Source organism: Pleurodeles waltl, chromosome 3_1, assembly GCF_031143425.1.
Source record: "Pleurodeles waltl isolate 20211129_DDA chromosome 3_1, aPleWal1.hap1.20221129, whole genome shotgun sequence".
NCBI lineage: Eukaryota > Metazoa > Chordata > Amphibia > Caudata > Salamandridae > Pleurodeles > Pleurodeles waltl.
Genome location: NC_090440.1, coordinates 761,006,773 through 761,025,999, shown reverse-complemented (window position 1 = coordinate 761,025,999; position 19,227 = coordinate 761,006,773). Strand labels below are relative to the sequence as shown.

At 45.4% G+C, this 19,227-nt stretch overlaps 1 protein-coding gene across 10 annotated transcripts in view; it reads right to left on the bottom strand.

The window, feature by feature from the left end:
- The window catches only part of PPFIBP2 (PPFIA binding protein 2), a 1,142,047-nt gene that overhangs the window by 161,413 nt on the left and 961,407 nt on the right, over nucleotides 1–19,227 (bottom strand). For 8 of the 10 annotated variants that reach the window (XM_069223551.1, XM_069223543.1, XM_069223546.1 and 5 more), the window contains 2 exons: nucleotides 452–558; nucleotides 293–360 (listed from right to left, as the gene is read on the bottom strand). In XM_069223551.1, coding sequence (XP_069079652.1) covers nucleotides 293–360; nucleotides 452–558 — 175 coding nt within the window. The remainder of the gene's footprint in view (nucleotides 1–292; nucleotides 361–451; nucleotides 559–19,227) is intronic. The other 2 variants (XM_069223544.1, XM_069223552.1) reach the window with 1 other exon arrangement.

The following is a 19,227-nucleotide window of genomic DNA, read 5'->3' as shown; positions in this document are numbered from 1 at the left end:
TCTGGCAATTGTCTTTTATAGTATCTCAAAATAATACATCATACGTGTGACATTCATGCACTCAGACAGTGTTGCATATTTGTATTCCAGAACACATTACCCTTATTTGTATCAACTTAAACAATTAAAAGATGGAGTGCTCTACAATTTTACAATATTCTTAATATACTTTCTAAAAGATTTGTTTGATGACTACCTATTAATAACATTTGTTTTATTCCTTAGGCTATAATATACTCATTTTTGTTTTGAATACTTTTAAAATACTGAATGTCATAATAAATCATCTGACCTTGTATCTGATTTATCCTGTGGTTGATGGGTTGGCAATATGGTTGTTAAGGAGCCTCTTGAAATCTGCTTGGAGTGGAAATGTTATGTATAAGTATTCAAGCACATTACTAAAGGTATAACATTTCAATTTAATTGATTTCTTTTATGAATTAAGTACCTCGGATGTTAGTGATTCCACTGGTGACTTATTAAAGGCACTCCATTTCTTTAAATTTGTATTATGATCCTCTTCGCTGTTGCCAGAAAGTAGTCTCTCAGAGGAACCTGAAAAAAACAATGCAAATTTCAAGAAAAATGTGAACATGCAATGGATGTTGTCATGAATCAAAAATATATCAGCATTGTATACGTATATGACGGTTGCCACTGGATAGTTATATAGTTAGAATGGTTAGGAAATGCCATTTTTTCTAATAACTTTGGCAAAACTTCACGAAAATTTCCCAAAAAGTGCTCAAGTTTTGCTTAGGTCCTTCCTGGAAAGTTTCAGGGTGATCCAGCAAGCAAAGTGCAAGAAAAAGCGGGAGGTCTCAAAACGCAAAATCCTTACGTATTTTCAACAGCATTTACTGGAGCACAATACTGCAAAAAAGGATGAACTGCTGGGAATGGGGTTGTGCATGGGGACCCCCTCCTGACCAAATTAAGGCCCCGACAACCCCATCCCCATGGCCTAGCATTATTATGAAAGGGGAGGGGGTGTGAGGCCCACCTCCCCAAGCCGATTACGGCCCTGATGACCCAATCTCCTGCAACCAAGCATTATTATGAAATGGGAGGCAGGCATGCAAGCGGGCACTCCCCCTCCCAAGACCCTATTACCGTCCCGGTGATCACATCCCCTGGGACCCAGAATTATTATGAAAGAAGAGGGTGCATGCAGTTCACCTCCCCGAGCCTCCTAAGGTCCTGGGGGCTTCATCCCCAGGGCTGGCCCCCTAGAATGTGTACTGGGCAGCCCACTCCTGGGACACAGATCACCTACCCACAAGAGCGTAGGCAAGGAAAACTTGTCTGGTCCATCCAAGTGGGAGCAGCAAAAATGCTCCCACAGGGTAGGAGCAGACATTTCTTTCCCTGGCTGTGCTGTTGGGGAAGGGAAAATGAGATTGCTTCTGCTCTGCGGCCAGCCTTAGGGAAGGGGCTGAGCACCAGCTTTCCCTTTTGATGAATGGTGGCCCCAGGGAATGGGGTCTCCAAGGCCTGTAAATGCTTTGGGTGGGAGCAAAGGGGGATGGTGTGTGTTCCTTCTCTTAGAAAAGTGAAATGGCCCTAGGGGACGGAGTCCAAAGGCCTGTAAAGGATTCGGGATGGGATCTGTATTCCTTCCTCTCCTTTTAATGAATGCTCGCCCTGGGAGATGGGAGCCCCGGTGGCCTTCTAAGAAACTGGGAGGGGACCACACACCCAGTTTCCCTGCGGGCAGCCACATGCCTCGCATGGCAAAATGCCGTGCAAGGCCTACGGTTGGCTGCCCATGGAGGGGGGTTTTGGAAGCAGGGCCTTGTCGCAGGAGTGGTTTTGGGTTTTCGTATGGTAATAAAATATTCACAAGTTATACTTATCTTAATTAGCTATAACTCATGCCTCAAAGTAACTATAACTCATGTCGTCGCCATGCACTGCTAATTACCTCCCATTACATCCCTCATGACGTTCAATTACATCACTGATTGCATCACTACAACACCTGAAATTACATCATTGATGACAACACCAGGCATGGTGGGGGTGTGACTTATAGATAATTTTAGGCATGAGTTCTAGTTATTTGAGATACTGATGAATTTCAGTTTAATTAGTTTAAATCGCTATGTTTTAACTGACATTTTATTAAATATAACATCTTTTTAACCTTTGTTTTTTCAGTGAATAAATGTAATATATGGAAAATGTCACTTACCCAGTGTACATCTGTTCGTGGCATGTTGCGCTGCAGATTCACATGCTGTGCACTGTTCCTGCCATCTAGTGTTGGGCTCGGAGTGTTACAAGTTGTTTTTCTTCAAAGAAGTATTTTCGAGTCACGGGACCGAGTGACTCCTCCCTTTCGGCTCCATCGCGCATGGTCATCAACTCCATCTTAGATTGTTTTCCCAGCATAGGGTGAGGTAGGAGTGGTAGAATGAGGATACTAAAGATGTCCATGCAATAGAATAGATATGTATGTACATAGTTTGTGTTAGCGGTGGTCAGCCTGTAGGAGTTGAAGTCGTTTGAAATAATGTTCTTAGTACAGCCTGTCCTACTGTGGCTTGTTGTGTTGCTAACACATCTACACAGTAATGTTTGGTAAACGTATGAGGTGTAGACCAAGTGGCTGCGTTTCAAATCTCTGTCATTGGTATGTTACCTAGAAAAGCCATTGTTGCTCCTTTCTTTCTAGTGGAGTGAGCCTTTGGTGTAACGGGTAACTCTCTTTTAGCTTTAAGGTGACAGGTCTGTATGCATTTGACTATGCATTTGACTATCCATCTGGCAATGCCCTGTTTGGATATAGGGTTACCAGCATGGGGCTTTTTGGAAAGCAACGAACAATTGCTTAGTTTTTCGAAATTATTTTGTCCTGTCTATGTAATACATTAGTGCTCTCTTTATGTCTAATGTATGCAGTGCTCTTTCTGCTACTGAGTCTTGCTGTGGAAAGAAGACTAGGAGCTCTACAGTTTGGTTTAGATGAAGCGGTGAAATGACTATTGGCAGAAATTTCTGATTTGTGCGGAGAACCACTTTATGTTTGTGTACTTGTGTAAATGGTTCTTCGAGAGTGAACGCCTGTATTTCTCTAACTCTTCGAAGTGAAGTGATGGCTATTAGAAATGCTACCTTCCAAGCCAAGAATTGGATTTGGCAAGAATGCATGGGTTCAAAAGGTGGGCCCATGAGTCGTGTAAGTACAATATTAAGATTCCACGAGGGTACTGGTGGGGTTCTTGGAGGTATAATCCTTTTTAGTCCTTCCATAAAGGCTTTAATAACTGGGATTCTAAAAAGTTACTTTGTATGTTTAATCTGCAGGTAAGCAGAGATTGCAGTGAGATGAATTTTGATAGAAGAAAAAGTGAGATTTGCTTTTTGTAGGTGTAGTAAGTAACTCACAATGTTTTGTATGGAAGCATCTAACGTGTGATTTGGTTTGCTTGGCAGTAGAAAACAAACCTTTTCCATTTATTAGCATAACAATGCCTTGTTGTCGGTTTTCTTGCTTGTTTAATGACTTCCATACACTCATTTGAAAGGTTTAGGTAGCCAAATTCTAAGACTTCAGGAGCCAGATTGCTAGGTTGAGCGATGCTGGATTGGGGTGTCTGATCTGTTGTTTGTGTTGTGTTAACAGATCTGGTCTGTTTGGGAGTTTGATGTGAGGTACTACTGAGATGTGTGGTGTACCATGGTTGGCGAGCCCACGTTGGTACTATGAGTATTAGTTTGAGTTTGTTTTGACTCAATTTGTTGACTTTAAAAAAAAGAAATGAGTGGGAGAGGGGGAAAAGCGTAAGCAAATTTCCCTGACCAATTGATCCATAGAGCATTGCCCTTGGACTGAGGGTGTGGGTACCTGGATGCGAAGTTTTGGCATTTTGCGTTTTGTTTTGTTGCAAACAGATCTATGTCTGGTGTCCCCCAGCAGTAGAAGTAATCCTGTAGAATCTGGGGATGTATTTCCCACTCGTGAGTTTGCTAGTGATCTCGACAGAGATTGTCGGCTAACTGATTGTGAATACCTGGTATATATTGCGCTATCAGGCGAATGTTGTTGTGAATTGTCCAATGCCATATCTTTTGTGCTAGGAGGCATAGTTGTGACGAGTGTGCCCCCCCTGTTTTTTTAGATAGTACATTGTTGTCATATTGTCTGTTTTGACAAGAATGTGTTTGTGGACTAGAAGGGGTTGAAAAGCTTTTAGTGCTAGGGAGACCGCTAGTAGTTCTAAGTGATTTATGTGTAGTTATTTTTGTTGATTGTCCCATTGTCCTTGTATATTGTGATTGTTGAGGTGTGCTCCCCACCCAATCATGGAAGCATCTGTTGTGATAATGGCGTGAGGCACCGGGTCTTGAAATGGCCGCCCTTTGTTTAAATTTACAGGGTTCCGCCATTGAAGCGAAGAGTGTGTTTTGGTGGTCTATCAACACTAGATCCTGAAGTTGACCCTGTGCCTGCGTCCATTGTTTTGCTAGGCACTGTTGTAAGGGCCGCATGTGTAGCCGTGCGTTTGGGACAATAGCGATGCATGAGGATATCATGCCTAGTAGTTTCATGACAAATCGGACTGTGAACTGGTGATTCGGTTGTATGTTTGACACCATAGTTTGAAACTATTGAACTCTCTGTGGGCTTGGAGTGGCAATTGCTCTTTGTGTGTTGAGTGTTGCTCCCAAGTATTGTTGTAGTTGGGATGGTTGCAAGTGAGATTTATAGAAAACCCTAGTTTGTGTAGGGTATCTATTACATATTGCGTGTGACTTTGACACCTGTGTTGAGTGCTGGCTTTTATTAGCCAATCGTCGAGATATGGGAATACTTGCATGTGATGTCTCCTTATACGAGTTGCTACTACAGCGAGGCCTTTTGTAAATACTCTGGGCGCTGTTGTTATCCCGAAGGGCAATACCTTGAATTGGTAATGTTTGCCCTGTATGACAAATCTGAGGTATTTCCTGTGAGATGGATGGATGGGTATATGGAAATACGCATCTTTTAAATCCAGTGTTGTCATGTATTCTCCCTGTTTTAGTAAGGGAACTACATCTTGTAGTGTGACCATGTGGAAATGTTCTGATTTGATGAAGAGGTTTAATGTCCTGAGATCTAAAATTGGTCTTAGTGTTTTGTCTTTTTTTGGGAATAAGGAAATATAGGGAGTAAACCCCTGTTCCTTTTTGGTGGTGAGGTACTAGTTCTATGGCTTGTTTTGTTAATAGTGCTTGTACCTCTATTTGTAGCAGGTCTAGATGTTGTGCCAACAGTTTGTGCGCTCTTGGGGGAACATCTGGAGGGAAATGTGTGAACTCTATGCAGTAACCATGCTGGATAATTGATAGAACCCATGTGTCCGTGGTTATGTCTGACCAATGTTTGTTCTATTTTGTTAATCTTCCCCCTAGCGGTGATGTGTGTTGGGGAAGTGTGACATTGAAGTCACTGTTTGTTACCGGGGGGGTCTGCTTGGTAGGCTGAAATTTTCCCCTTGCTCTTGGGAATTGTCCCCTGAATGAACCACAAAACCCCCCTCTCTGGTATTGTGACTGGTAGGTGGGTTTTGTTTGAGAGGTGGATGCCTCTGAGGGTTGCTGTCTAAAACCTCCCCTAAATTGTGGCTTTCTAAATGTCCCCCTATACTGGGAAGAGTAGAGCATGCCCATGGCTTTGGCCGTGTCAGTGTCCTTCTTCATTTTTTTGATGGCGGTGTCCACCTCCGGCCCAAATAGTTGCTGATGGTTAAATGGCATGTTTAACACCGCCTGCTGTATTTCAGGTTTGAAACCTGAACTTCGTAGCCAGGCATGCCTCCTGATTGTGACTGCTGTGTTTACAGTTCTTGCTGCTGTATCAGCAGAGTCCAGTGCCAAACGGATCTGGTTGTTGGAGATGGCTTGCCCTTCCTCAACCACCTGTTGAGCCCATTTCTGATATTCTTTCGGTAGATGCTGAATGATATCTTTCATTTCATCCCAGTGGACTCGGTCGTAACGGGCGAGGAGGGCCTTTGAATTCGCGATACGCCATTGGTTGGCAGCTTGCGACGCCACTCTCTTCTCCGCTGTGTCAAATTTGCGGCTTTCTTTATCAGGAGGTGGTGCATCCCCCGATGATTGCGAGTTTGCCCGCTTCCTTGCGGCTCCCACTACTACAGAGTCCGGAGGGAGCTGCTGTGTAATGAACACAGGGTCCGACGGGGGTGGTTTGTATTTTTTCCTCCACCCGCGGTGTGATGGCCCTTCCCTTGACCGGCTCTTGAAAGACTTGTTGGGCATGCTTAAGCATGCCTGGTAGCATAGGCAGGCTTTGGTATGACGCATGCGTGGATGCCAGGGTATTGAAAAGAAAGTCATCCTCCAATGGTTCCGAGTGCATAGTGACATTATGGAATGTCGCAGCCCTGGTGAGTACTTGTGTAAAGGAGGTGCTATCCTCTGGAGGAGATGGCTTTGAGGGGTAGCACTCAGGGCTGTTGTCTGAAACCAGTGGGTCGTAGAGGTCCCAGGGATCTACATCGTCCTGTGTTTGCACAGTATGTGTGGGTGACTGTGCAGTTGGCGTGCCAAATGGCAACCTTGTCCTTTGTGGTGAATGTGGTGGTGATATTTCTGGTGAGAAATATGGAGTTGGTAACTTTTCTCTAGCCACTTTTGCTCTTGGCTGACCAGTTTCAGTCTCTGCCTGTGTGTGAAAATCCAATTTCCTTTTATATTTGAGAGGAGGGATAGTTTGAATTTTTCCAGTATCCTTCTGGATCTGTAATCTTGGTTGACTTTGATCAAACTCCTCCACATCCAACTCCTGTTCAAACCTGTGCCTCTCTTTAAGTTGTTTGGGGAGCCCATGTTCTTCTGTGTAAGAAGTATTTTTCGGCTCCGAAGCCGGCTTCCTCGGCACCGAAATACCCATGGTCACGGTTGGCCTCGGCTACGAAAGGCTCTTTCGAGGCTTAGTGGTTTCGACCAGTCGATGTCGACTTTTTTCGACACCGGTTTCTCGACTCGAGTCGGAAGCCTTCGGCACGATTTTGGCCATTTTCGGTGCCGAAGATGTAGCTTGGTCACCGCTCTTTTTGTGGGTCGAGCCATGACCTTCAGGCAGTGGCGTCCCCGAGGCCTTTTGCTTTTTTAGCTGACTTTGGGGTTGGGCCGGGGCAGGCGTACTCACTTTTTGGCCCGCTGTCAGCAGTCGGTCTCCGTCGGAGTCGTCCGATTCTGATCCCTGGATGGAGATAGCCATCTCCTCCTCTTTGACGTCGAGGTGTTGCGCCGATTTAGACTCCGTCAGTAAGCGCCTCGCCCTCCGATCTCTCAAGGTCTTTTTCGACCGAAAGGCCTTGCAGGCCTCGCAGGTATCCTCCCTGTGCTCCGGTGACAGACACAGATTACAGACCCGATGCTGGTCTGTATAAGGATACTTGGCGTGGCACGTCAGACAGAAACGGAAGGTGGGTCCGGTCCATGAGGCTTCGACGACGGGTGTGGTCGGGCAGACCAGGCCTCGACTGGGCGCGGAAGCCTCGAAGGGCCGCCGAAGCGGTTGTCTCGTCGGTGACGATGTATCTATAGGAAACCGGTCCTGAACGCAACAATACCGATGGATTTTTGATGATTTTAATACTTTCCCGATTCGAATCACGGAGCGAAGAGGAACACGTCCGAACCCGATGGCGGAAAGAAAACAATCTAAGATGGAGTCGATGCCCATGCGCAATGGAGCCGAAAGGGAGGAGTCACTCGGTCCTGTAACTCGAAAAGACTTCTTCGAAGAAAAACAACTTGTAACACTCCGAGCCCAACACTAGATGGCAGGAACAGTGCACAGCATGTGTATCTGCAGCTACACATGCCATCGACATTTTCCATATATTACATTTATTCACTGAAAATACAAAGGTTAAAAAGATGTTATATTTAATAAAATGTCAGTTAAAACATAGCGATTTAAACTAATTAAACTGAAATTCATCAGCTCTAGGTATCTCAAATAACTAGAACTCGTGCCTAAAATTATCTATAAGTCACACCCCCACCATGCCTGGTGTTGTCATCAATGATGTAATTTCAGGTGTTGTAGTGATGCAATGTACCAATTTAGCTGCTCTTGAGACTACTTTGTAGTGTCGCATTGTTTCCAATAATAGGTTTGAGTTGTGCCACATTTTTTTGCCCTGCACATTTGAATAATAAACCTAATGCTGCAAAAAGCATTAGTTCAATCAGCAGGCTATACATTTAAAACATGGGAATTACAGACATACGCCCCTATTTAGATCTACCCTCCGAATAATGGGAATTATCAGTACACACCCTCATTGAAATCCGCTTGCTGAAAGACAACTTTGTTTGCACCTTATCTAGTTATACTGTTTAATGTTTCACCCAAGTGAATAATGGGCCTGGGCCTTACCTATTTAGAGGTAGGAGGTTAGAGGTCAGCCTTCAAAAATGTAATATTTAAAAAACATTAATTGACTATTTCACTAGTGATTTAAAAAACAAAAAAATACAGCATGCCTTTTGGGTGAACCATGCATTACATTATTATTTGTGAAGGAGACAAAAATAAATCATACCTAACCAAGCTCTCAAATCACTGGCTGCTACAGTGTTACAAAGTCAGTTAAAAACTGTACAGAAGAACTTTATAAAGAAGATGGAAAATAAACCTAACGGGGAAGGTAAAGCAAGTAGCTGGCATTCAAAGTTAATATAAAAAATAATGAAATAAAGGAACACAATTTTGTCACGGAGGAGAAATTACCTTACAGGTTTAAATCTGTTTTATTGAGTTTCAGGGAATAAACGTTACATAACAATATCCTCACCTACATCCGTCGGCCGGTGAGGTGTAAAATAGGGAATGGGAGGTTAAGCGGGGAAGGTGGGAAACTGGGAGTATAGACTGGCAAAATAAATAAATAAAAGTGAATTGGGGGGGGAAGGGGCTAAAGGTAGAAAAGAATGAAGGAGGGAAGTGACATGGTCGACAACCCCTGTTATCAGAAAGTGCAATAAGTTCAGGCCAAAGGGTAGACTATACAGTCTAAATCACTACTTCCACACCTCAGTCAGCATCATGGTCGGTTTGTGTGAGACAAAGTATCAGCAAGAAGGCTAAACAGGAAAGCTCCCTGAAATCTTGAGCTAGGAATCTTACACAAGGCCCCCAAGTGTTATCAAATTGCAGTCATTTGCACTCTTCTATCACCGTCAACTTCTCCATGCCGAGGAGTTCCCATAGTTTATGCTGCCAATCCAGCAGTGTCTGTGTTCTATCTGTGCCCCACTTGGACAGCATGACTTGCTTGGCTTCACAAAGGGCACGGTTGATAGTCCTCCCCCCACTTGCCAAGTGTAGAGGGTACGTCAGTGCATTGGAGATGACCAGCAGAATGGAACTGGGGAACCTGGGCAGATCGGTTTCGTACATCTCATTAATGTCTGCTAGAACGTCCGTCCAGTATTGCTGTAGTTTAGGGCAATGCCAGAGAATGTGTGTCAGTGTGCCTAGATGTCCACATTGCCTCCAGCATCCATCATACCCGCCATGCTTCCATTTAGCTGTTCTGGCTAGGTTGTAATACCAATAATGCATAATTTTAAGCAGTCTCCTTTCAGGAGGTACTATAAGCAGATGTGCGTGCTCTGTGCAGAATGTCGGACCACTCTTATGGGTAAAGGGGCGTTCGCACTCTAGTTCCCATTGCAGCTGTGCTGGAGATTTAGTGTTGGACCTCAGAGAGTTAAAGGGGACATAGATGTCAGAAAGGAGGCCTTTGTCCATGAGGCGGGTAAAGAGCCATTCCTCAAAGGGCCTGGCTGGAGAGTGGGCATGTGTGGTTGGGTAACCCAGTGCCAGATGGCAACATGTTGTCAATGTGAGATAGGAGGGATGTTATAGTTACACTGGAGCTTCACGAAATCCATAAGGTCATTGTTATAAAATAGGTGCCCCACCCTTTTATAATTGACCTCTTGTCATGGTAAGAATGTAGTCCCCCGCGGAGCTGGAGGGAAGTCGGGGCTTCCTTCTAAAGGTGTCTGGAGTGATATACGGGTGGAAATATTTGGTGTCAATTGCACCTTGCCCCAAGCTCCTATCATCAACCTAACTATGTAGGAGATTTAAACCCCTAGTGGCCGATGTGACTTGGAGAGCCATGGTACTTTCCAGAGGTCAATACCGGCTACTGCTTGGTCCAGAAAGCACCAGTGCTTCTCAGTGCGAGGCCTAGACCATTGTACCAAATATCTGAGTTGCGCTGCCTGATAGTACTGCACCAAGTGGGGAATGCCCAAGCCGCCCTCAGCTACAGCAAGGTAGGGTTCTTTGCCATGTGTGCCTTTTTACTCCCGCATATGAAGTCTTCAATCAGGTGCTGTAGTTACCAATAAAATGAGGTGGAGGGCTGCAGTGGTAATGTAGGCATAGCAGAGTATCTTGGGTAGGAGGGTCATTTTAACCACCACTAACCTACCCAACCAAGAAAGGGAGCGTCCCTTCCATGTCCGTAGATCAGGCATTAGAGAGGGATGCAGCGTATCAGCTACAGCAAGGTAGGGTTCTTTGCCATGTGTGCCTTTTTACTCCCCCATATGAAGTCTTCAATCAGGTGCTGTAGCTTACCAATAAAATGAGGTGGAGGGCTGCAGTGGTAATGTAGGCATAGCAGAGTATCTTGGGTAAGAGGGTCATTTTAACCACTGCTAACCTACCCAACCAAGAAAGGGAGCGTAGCTTCCATGTCCGTAGATCAGGCAGTAGAGAGGGATGCAGCGTAATTATGCTACACTGTTCATTCTAGTGTAGAGCATATATGTAGACCCAAATATGTGACCCCCATGGGTGGCCCAGGCAAAGGGGAAGAGGCACTCTAATTGGAGTTGGCTGTCCTGTGAAATGGTAAGGTTGAGAGCCTGTGATTTCTGGAGGTTAACTTTAAAACCTGAGGGCCTCCAAAAGGTTTCTAGTTCCTGCATCAGTGGTGGGATGGAGGTGAAGGGGTTGTGTAATGGCTATCATGATATTGTCAGCATACAAAGTGAGTTTATACTCCCAATTCCCCATGGTGATACCCGCTAAGCGTGTGTGTCTACCTATTCTCTGGGCGAACGGCTCCATAAAGAGGGCAAAGAGGAATGATGAGAAGGGGCACCCCTACCTAGTGCCACGTGCTAAGTTAGAGGTTTGTGACATCAGCCTTTTGACTCGGACCGCAGACATAGGGTTAGTATAACTGCACCATACCTAGCGCTGGAATCTGGCTTTAAGTCCAGCTTCGGCCAGCACCAACTGTAGATGTGGCCAGTGTACCTGGTCAAACGCCTTTTCACATTGACAGGGTAGGAGCACTGGTGTGTGGGAATGACAGATATTATCTATAAGATGGAAAAGGCGTTTGGTGTTATCACTGCAGCCCCCCTCAGGATTGAACCCAGCCTGACTGGAGTCCACCAGGCCCTGCATTTAGGGGGCTGGGCGAGCCACCATTATACTAGTGAAAAACGTAGCATCAACATTTAACAATGAGATGGGGTGATATGAAGTGTAAAGCGTGGGGTTCTTTCAAGCCTTAGATAGTACTGTAATGGTGGCCTCTCTCATAGTGTCTGTGAGGGAGCCCGATTTGCTGAAAGAGTTATAGAGACCGGCAAGGAGGTGGTGCTAGGGGAGCCGCAAATGTTTTGCAAAAGTCAGAAGTGTAACGGTCTTGGCCAGGGGCTTTTTCCCAGCTTCATGCGAACTATGGCCACAAGTACCTCATTTGGACGGATGTCACTATCCAGTTGCAGGGTATTGTCCACAGGGATGTAGTCCGTATGGCCCTGGGCTAGCTAAGCCTCAGCGTCTCCCAGACTAAGCACCTATGCCGTATACAATGTGAAGCAGAAGTGCTCAAACCCTTGAGCTATTTGGGAATCCTGATACACCTCGCTGTCCTGTGACTCTTCAATCTCTGTTATTCTCTGTTTGAGCACCTGACCGCATAGCAGATATGCCAAAAGATGCCCTGCACGATTTCCCATAACATATTTCTTTAGTATGTAGGAGTGCATATTCTGCCTTATCCATGTCTAGGGCCTTAAGCTGCTTTTGGGCTATAGTGAGTTGGTGCCACCCTTTATGGGAGCCAGGCTGTTTATAGGCCTCCTCTAAATCCTTCACCTAACCCTCTAGCCAGAGCCATTTCCTTTTGATGTCTCTCTTAAGTCGGGCAGCGATAGCTATGAAGATGCCTCTTAGAAGTGCTTTCAAGGTGTCCTACAGTAATGCACCATGTGCGAAGCTATGATTCAGAGTCTGGGATATGCAGTGTAAGAGAGATGGATGAGTGGTCAGAAATAACGGCAACACCAATGTCTCCTTGTGTGGTTGCTGTTGTAAAGCGAGGAAAAGTCAGAAAGATCTTCTGGCGTGTATTTGGTGTGCAGCTGAGAAGTAGGTGTAGTCTTTCACTGTTGGATGATGCAGTTGCCACACGTCCACCAGTCCCATGTCCTCCAGCCCTTGGAGGCCTGTCGGTGTGCACACCCCCGTCTGCCCCTTCCTCTGAGCCGATCTATCCAAGAGTGTATCAGGGACTAGGATAAAGTCGCCTCCTATAAAACTGGCTGCATCAGGAGTGGCCCTCACCCGGCCCATATCGTTCAGGATATAGACTTTAGCAAGTGTAAATGTGCATACATTCACCGAGATTCATAAGGAAAGGAGTCTGCTCGGCAGCTCTGTTTGTGTCTGGATGGTGTGACCCAGGAAGTGTGTGGCCAAGAAGACCACCACCCCGCACGTTTTCCTGGACTAGAGAATAAATATGGCAGTCAAACCTATAGAACCGCAATGCGTTTCCAGTCAGCTTTAAGACAGTGAGTTTCTTGTATGAGACAGATGTTGCAATTGGACTCTCTAAGCATGGAAAAAGTGTCATACGCTTTATGGGAATGTTGAGGCCTCTGACTTTGAGGCTGAGTATTTTAACCATTTTCCAGAGTATGTGATGTAACCAAACTAGCAAAGGTGAGTCTGGTAGTTGGGCGTCCACCCCATCCGGCCAGCCTCGCTGTTACTGCATGAGGCTAGAACACCAGAGTGTGAGTCATCAAGCAAAAGGGAGGGGGAGTAACAGAACAATACAAATGGGGTAGTTGAGGTACAGCACAGGTGGCCCATCTCTTTATCAGTTATTATCAGGATCTGATGCACTGCCCCAGCGCTGGAGTTGGCGCAGCAAGGCTGTTCTCTCTTTGCGGCTCTCCATTTCTGTAGACTTCCAAAAGTACCTTTTCACTGGTCATGAGGGTGCCGTGACATGTTGGAGGAGTGTGTTGGGCTTTGTGTCTTCAAATGGTTGTTCTCATCCTCCTGTGATGCCGTCAAGCCCAGCACCGAGCGGGCTTTCACCATTGTGTGGACGATATGGGTCTCATTGTTACAGATGAAGATGAGCGGAAAAGGGTGGCCCCATTTATACTGGATCCCCTTCTCTTGTAAGAATGTGGTGGCACTGCAGCGTAATAGGGGACAAGTCCTGAAATAACCACACTTTTGATACCTTAAAGGTGGTAACATTCCAGTCATGCAACGCTGACATGATTGCTCCTTTCTGATGGTAGTAATGCATGCAAGTCAGGTTATCTTGAAGCATGCCAGTGGATTTAGCTGGTCAACCTGAGCGATACAAAACAGTGTGTTTATCCGCAAAGTCTGGCGCCACGTGGTGGAACAGGAGAATAACAGCCCTCCAGTTTCCTGGAGACTGCCAGGAGAGCCCTACAATTGTAATGTTAGATGGGTGCAATCTGTTTTCAAGATCTTCCAGGTGATACTGCAGCTCCTCATTTTTGCTGCACAGCTCCATCAATTCCCAGCGGTGGTTGTCAAGTTCCTCTTCTCACGAGTCGCTGGTGTGCTCCAAGGTGATCACTCTTTGGCCCAGTTCTCCCAGGTCCTTCCTTATGTCCTTAACATTGACTGCCATGTCTTGCTTGAGGGCAGATATGTAATCTCTCAGAGTGCTAATAGGGTCTCCAAAAAGGCACAGATGACAGGGTCCTCTTCCTCCGAAGGCTGTGAACATCCCCACAGCAGGCAGAGGTTTAGAGCTCCTTGCTGGGGCCACTTTCTTCCAGGAATTTCTATTGGGGCCCCAGGGCCACACCATCCACAGGGCTGTCCTCCACGCGAAGCCCCAGTTGCAACATTGTCAACACTAACTACCATTGTTGTCGCCGGGTGGGCGAGTGGCACTCCCAGCAGCGCCCCTGCACTTCTTTGTAGGGTGCCTTGTCTCTGCTACAGGGGTAAAATCTGCCACTCCATTGCACCCCCTCTGCTGGGCCAAACTTCTTGCCAGGGAATCAGGAGCGCAGCATGGATAGCAGCACCTCACCGCAGCCGCCGTCACGGGGCCGCCAGCTGCAGAATTTTATTGTTAGTGCCCCTTCTCTGCCTCCTATGATCTTGGTGTTTTTGGGGAAGGACGTTGATTGTCATGGACCCGTTTCAGCCGGACACTGCTTCCACCACTGCCAGAGCCCAGCGCTGTCCTCAGCGGGGCACTTGTGTTCTGCACGGAGCACTGGCTGTATTCTACAGCACGTGCATAGCTGTGTTCCTTACGCCGATGCTTTGCTAGGCAGGCCGTGAGGTGCAGAGGGGCCGGACGTGCATTGATGCGGCCTGTCAAGGCTGTCAGGGATCAAGACCCCTCGGCAGCTGCCATTTTAGGTGTGTCAGTGTTTCTTTCACGCAGGCCGGGGGTCTTACTAACGGGCTTCACTGCAGCTGCAAATGCCGCCTCCCAGCGTGCTCGGAGGGCTTCCCCGACAGCAAGGAGTCGATGTAATGTCCCGGGACTTGCCGAACCCACTACTTTGCAAAAGCGAGGAGTAGAGCAGCTACATGGGCGGGATCGTGGACACCCCCACCCCCGAGAAAGAACCTTTTTAAGCAGATGGGAACAATGTGCAAAGGCTTAATGTAGTCACTAATTAACAGCCAATAGGTAAAGTAGGTTGACCCACTGCCCCACGCTACATTTGGTTGAAGCAAAATGCAAATCTGCAAACTAAACCCCTTCGTTCCAGAGCTTCATTTGTAAATAAAAACATGTCAGTGCCCAGAGCTCTCCCCTAAAACAGGCAGCTGCTGCAATTAAATGTGCAAGCACAGTATACGGAGGCAGCGTAATCCTAAAGCCATCTCGGGCCTCTTTAATCCAATTACAGCCACGACCTGCCCCTTCAACTCACTCTTGCAGCTTTCTTCTTTTTCCCTTTGTGATGCTTTTCTCTCTCTTACTCCATCTTTCCAATATGTGTCTGTTGCTCGCAGTAAATGCCAGATGCAGAAATTCAGTGATGGACCCAAAACATAAGTGCCAGTGCCCGCTACCGGCAACCACGAGCTCAAATTAAGTACTGCTTTCTCTTATCCAGGACAGTGAATCACAGCAAGCAAGTCACACGGTCTGTTGTATCTCTTGTAGTCCTGGCCCCTTGATATATCTTCGTGAAAAAAATGTTGTCCAGAGATTTTCATTTTTGATTTGTGTTTTTGTATCATTAGAGAAGTAATTTCGCTTGGGTAGACATTGCTAATCCGGTCAGATTTTTTTTTGGGATAACATTTGTAAAAATGGCGGATGTGTTGTAGTGAAGATGGAATATTTCAAGAACCATGAGCCCTATACACTTTACTTTGGTGTCGAAACATAGGTTTTGGGGGTCAAGTAGTAAAGACAGAAAACTCCTCAGAGGAACCATTCCACCATTTTCCAAACTGGCGGCTCTATAATGATGCGTTTTAGCCATCATATTAGTAATTTATTTCAATATTGTTTTTGTTTCAGTTTTTCTGTTGATTCAAATTCATAAACATGAGCGAAGCAGGTGACATCAGACGATCTTTACCTCCTGAAAGAGTGTTGCTAACTACAAAATCTGAGGACTCCATCAACAAAGAAAAATGTGTCATATGCCAAACTAATCCGAAAGAAAAGGTAACATCAACTGCTGCTGGACATAGGGGGTTTCAAGATGCTGCAGAAATACAGCAAGATGAAGTTCACAAAAGATTGAAACTGATGGGTGAAGAGGATCAAATATTTTATCATTGTAACAAGTGTTACAAGCCATATATAATGGAAAAAAGTTGTCAAAAAGTAGCAGAGACCATTGAATCACAAGAATCTTATGAGAAAGAGACAACAACCAAACCCAATACCCAGAAAATCGATGGCTGCCCCTCGTGCACCTCCAACAGCTGATCAGAAAGCAGAGTATTGTCATTATGTTATTTGTGGTTTAGCCAGAAAAAGGGCCAAAGGTATTGACGAAAGAACAAGGTACAAAGCATGTGAGTCTCAAAGGGCAAACATGTTTTTATCTGCAGCTAGTTTCTGCAAATATGAAGTTTGTGTCAAGTAGCTGATTTAAACAGTGAGATTAATGTATCTGCAGCGGATTTGTATGCCTACCCAAACTGCACGAGTCCATACGTTCCAAAATGTGAATGTACAATGGTCTCCCAGCAGCAATGTTCCTTCAAGCAACCAGCCTTCAGTTAAGTTTGTACGCCTTGAAAAAGCAAATTAAGTTTTAAAGCCATTTTTGAGTGCTGGCTATGGGTGCACAATCAGTGAGATCATAAAAATAATCATCAACATTGATGAACCTGTACTGATCCATAATAATGAAATTAAGATTGTTCTGGTGAGAATGTACAATGACAGAATTCGTTTTTGTCAGCCTAATGAAAAGAATGAGCCATTTATAGTGTTCTCAGCTGATATAACTCCTGAAATTCACGCAGCCAAAATAAGGTCACAAGATGCAGTAAAATTAGCAGGAAACATTTTAAGAAACGTCCTGAAAGATTTAGATTTTGGACTTAATGACAAATTCTGGGATGCTCCAGAGCTCCACAAATCATGGAAGTCAACAAGAATGCCTGATGTTGTCTTTACATCATTGTTTAATATCAGCAAATCAAAACTGTTACAAACTAAAGTTCTTGAGTTCGGAACAGAAGCCAACAACATTGATGATGGCTTTGAAGATATAAACGAAGAAGTGGAAGACAATCCCAAGAACCGACAGGATTATGCTGTGCAAATGTATTATCTTTTCCAAATCATGTTTTATGAATTACATTATGGCAAAAAGAAAACTATGCTACACGTGATGACTGCCCACGCAATCTATGACAAGTGCAAAAGTACAGAGTTGATCACTTCAATTAATAGGATTGGTGTATCAACAAGTTACAATGACAGTACGAAGCAGGATCTTGTTAGCAGCTCATGCTGTAAAATCTTGTGAATCCGACAGCACACCACTTCCAAGTCACTTAACCAGGAAAGGATTTACGATTGCTGCCCTTGATAATTTTGATTTTGAAGACAGCTCTCCTTTTTCTGGAACATCCAGCACATATGATACTGCCATGGTGCTTTTACAAGACTGTACCAATGAAGTAGCTGCTGGAAAACAAGCAGTGTCAGCTGCAGGCATAAACAAAGCTCCAAACTTACAGCCCAACTTCCTTGCCAACGTGTGCAAAATCACTACAAGTCATCAACACTTCCCAGTCTACCAGAAAGTTTCAAAGTGAATGAGGACATGGATCTTTTTCTATCTGATGCTGCATTTCGCAAAGCTAATTTAAATGAACTTATCATATCGCTTATTTGGTGCGGACTGAAGGATGAAGAAAGGCCAGTTCCTCCATGGGCTGGAATTCATGCTCTGATCTCCCAGAATACGTCCCACTGAAGAAGTTTGGATTTTTATCAGTAATACCATCTCCATGCACAAACTACGTAACAGTATACACAGCTCTAAAAAATGTCCAAAATGTGTATGCGCAGCTTGAAGACCAGCCTACCCTGGCAATTTTCTGCGATGAAGGTGTTTTCCGTATTGTAGCTGACATTTTTATAAGCAATCCAGTAGAATTTGATGATCTTTATCCAATGATGGATGTTTTCCACATGACAAAAGCTATGTTGCTGTGTGCAGGAAGTTATCTTAGTGGATGTGGCATAAACGATGCACTTATTGAGGCTGAAATCTTTGGAAACAAAACTGTTCAGTCAGTATTATTATGACCACAGCCGGACTTCCGCCACAGGAAGGGATGAAATCCGGCTGTGGCCATCTGTGGCAGATGGTGGTAAAGTGGCGCTGCTACCACCAGCACTGCTATGCCAGTAGACCGCCACCAGCCGTATCATGACACATGATATGGCCTGGCGGTGTTCTGCTGGTGGGTGCTGCTATCGTAGCAGCGCCCCGTTCCCAGCCGGATGACCCCTTGGATGCAGGTAAGTTGGGTTTCCGACAGGGGAAGGGATTGGGGGGTGTTGTGTGTGGGGTTGTGTGCATGAATGTGTGAGTGTTTGCGTGAATGTTACTGTGTGTGTAGTGTTGTTTGCGTGGGCGCATGCATGTGTGAGAATGCACGTACAAATGGAAATGTGAATGCGTGTCTGCGTGAATGTGTGTATGGATGTGTGCGAGAATGAATGGATGCATGCATGAATCAATGCGTGTATGGCAGTGTGAGTAAGTGTGTGTGTGTATGCGTGGTGCATGTCTGCGAGTGTGTGTGAATGGGGGTTTGGGGGATCGGAAGGGGGGAGCGTGGATAGAGGAGGGTGGTTGGGAGGCATCTGGGGAGTGTTGGGGGGGTGGGTGAGCCTCCTACCAGTGACAGGGAAGGAATTCCCTGTCACTGGTAGGGCCTACCGCGGTAGGCTCAAAATCCTGCCGGTGGTACAATAGCGGCCGCCGGGCTGGAGATTGTTATCTCCGGCCCGGCGGCTGCTACCGCCATGTTGGTAGGAATGGTAAATTGCCGGGTTGGCTGCAGCCAACCTGCCAATGTCATAAGGTGGCAGTATATACCGCCAGCCTGTTGACGGTACTACCACCACATTATAATCTATCTCCGGGGTCATAATGACCTCCTATGTCTGTTTGTTACAAGGTACGCTCATCATATCTGAGGCTACGGAAACACTGTGTTGGAATGCTTTTGGGAACAAGAATGACAAATTAAGTTTTGCATATTTTATCTCAGAAGTGAACAAGGCACAAGGTGCACTTCATTCAAAAGACATAATGCAGAGCCAGGAATGTTTTAATACACTCAGTTCCATATAAAAAAAACAAGTTTGTACAGTTTGTCAAACAATTTGAAGAAAAATCAGAACTTTGCAAGTACTG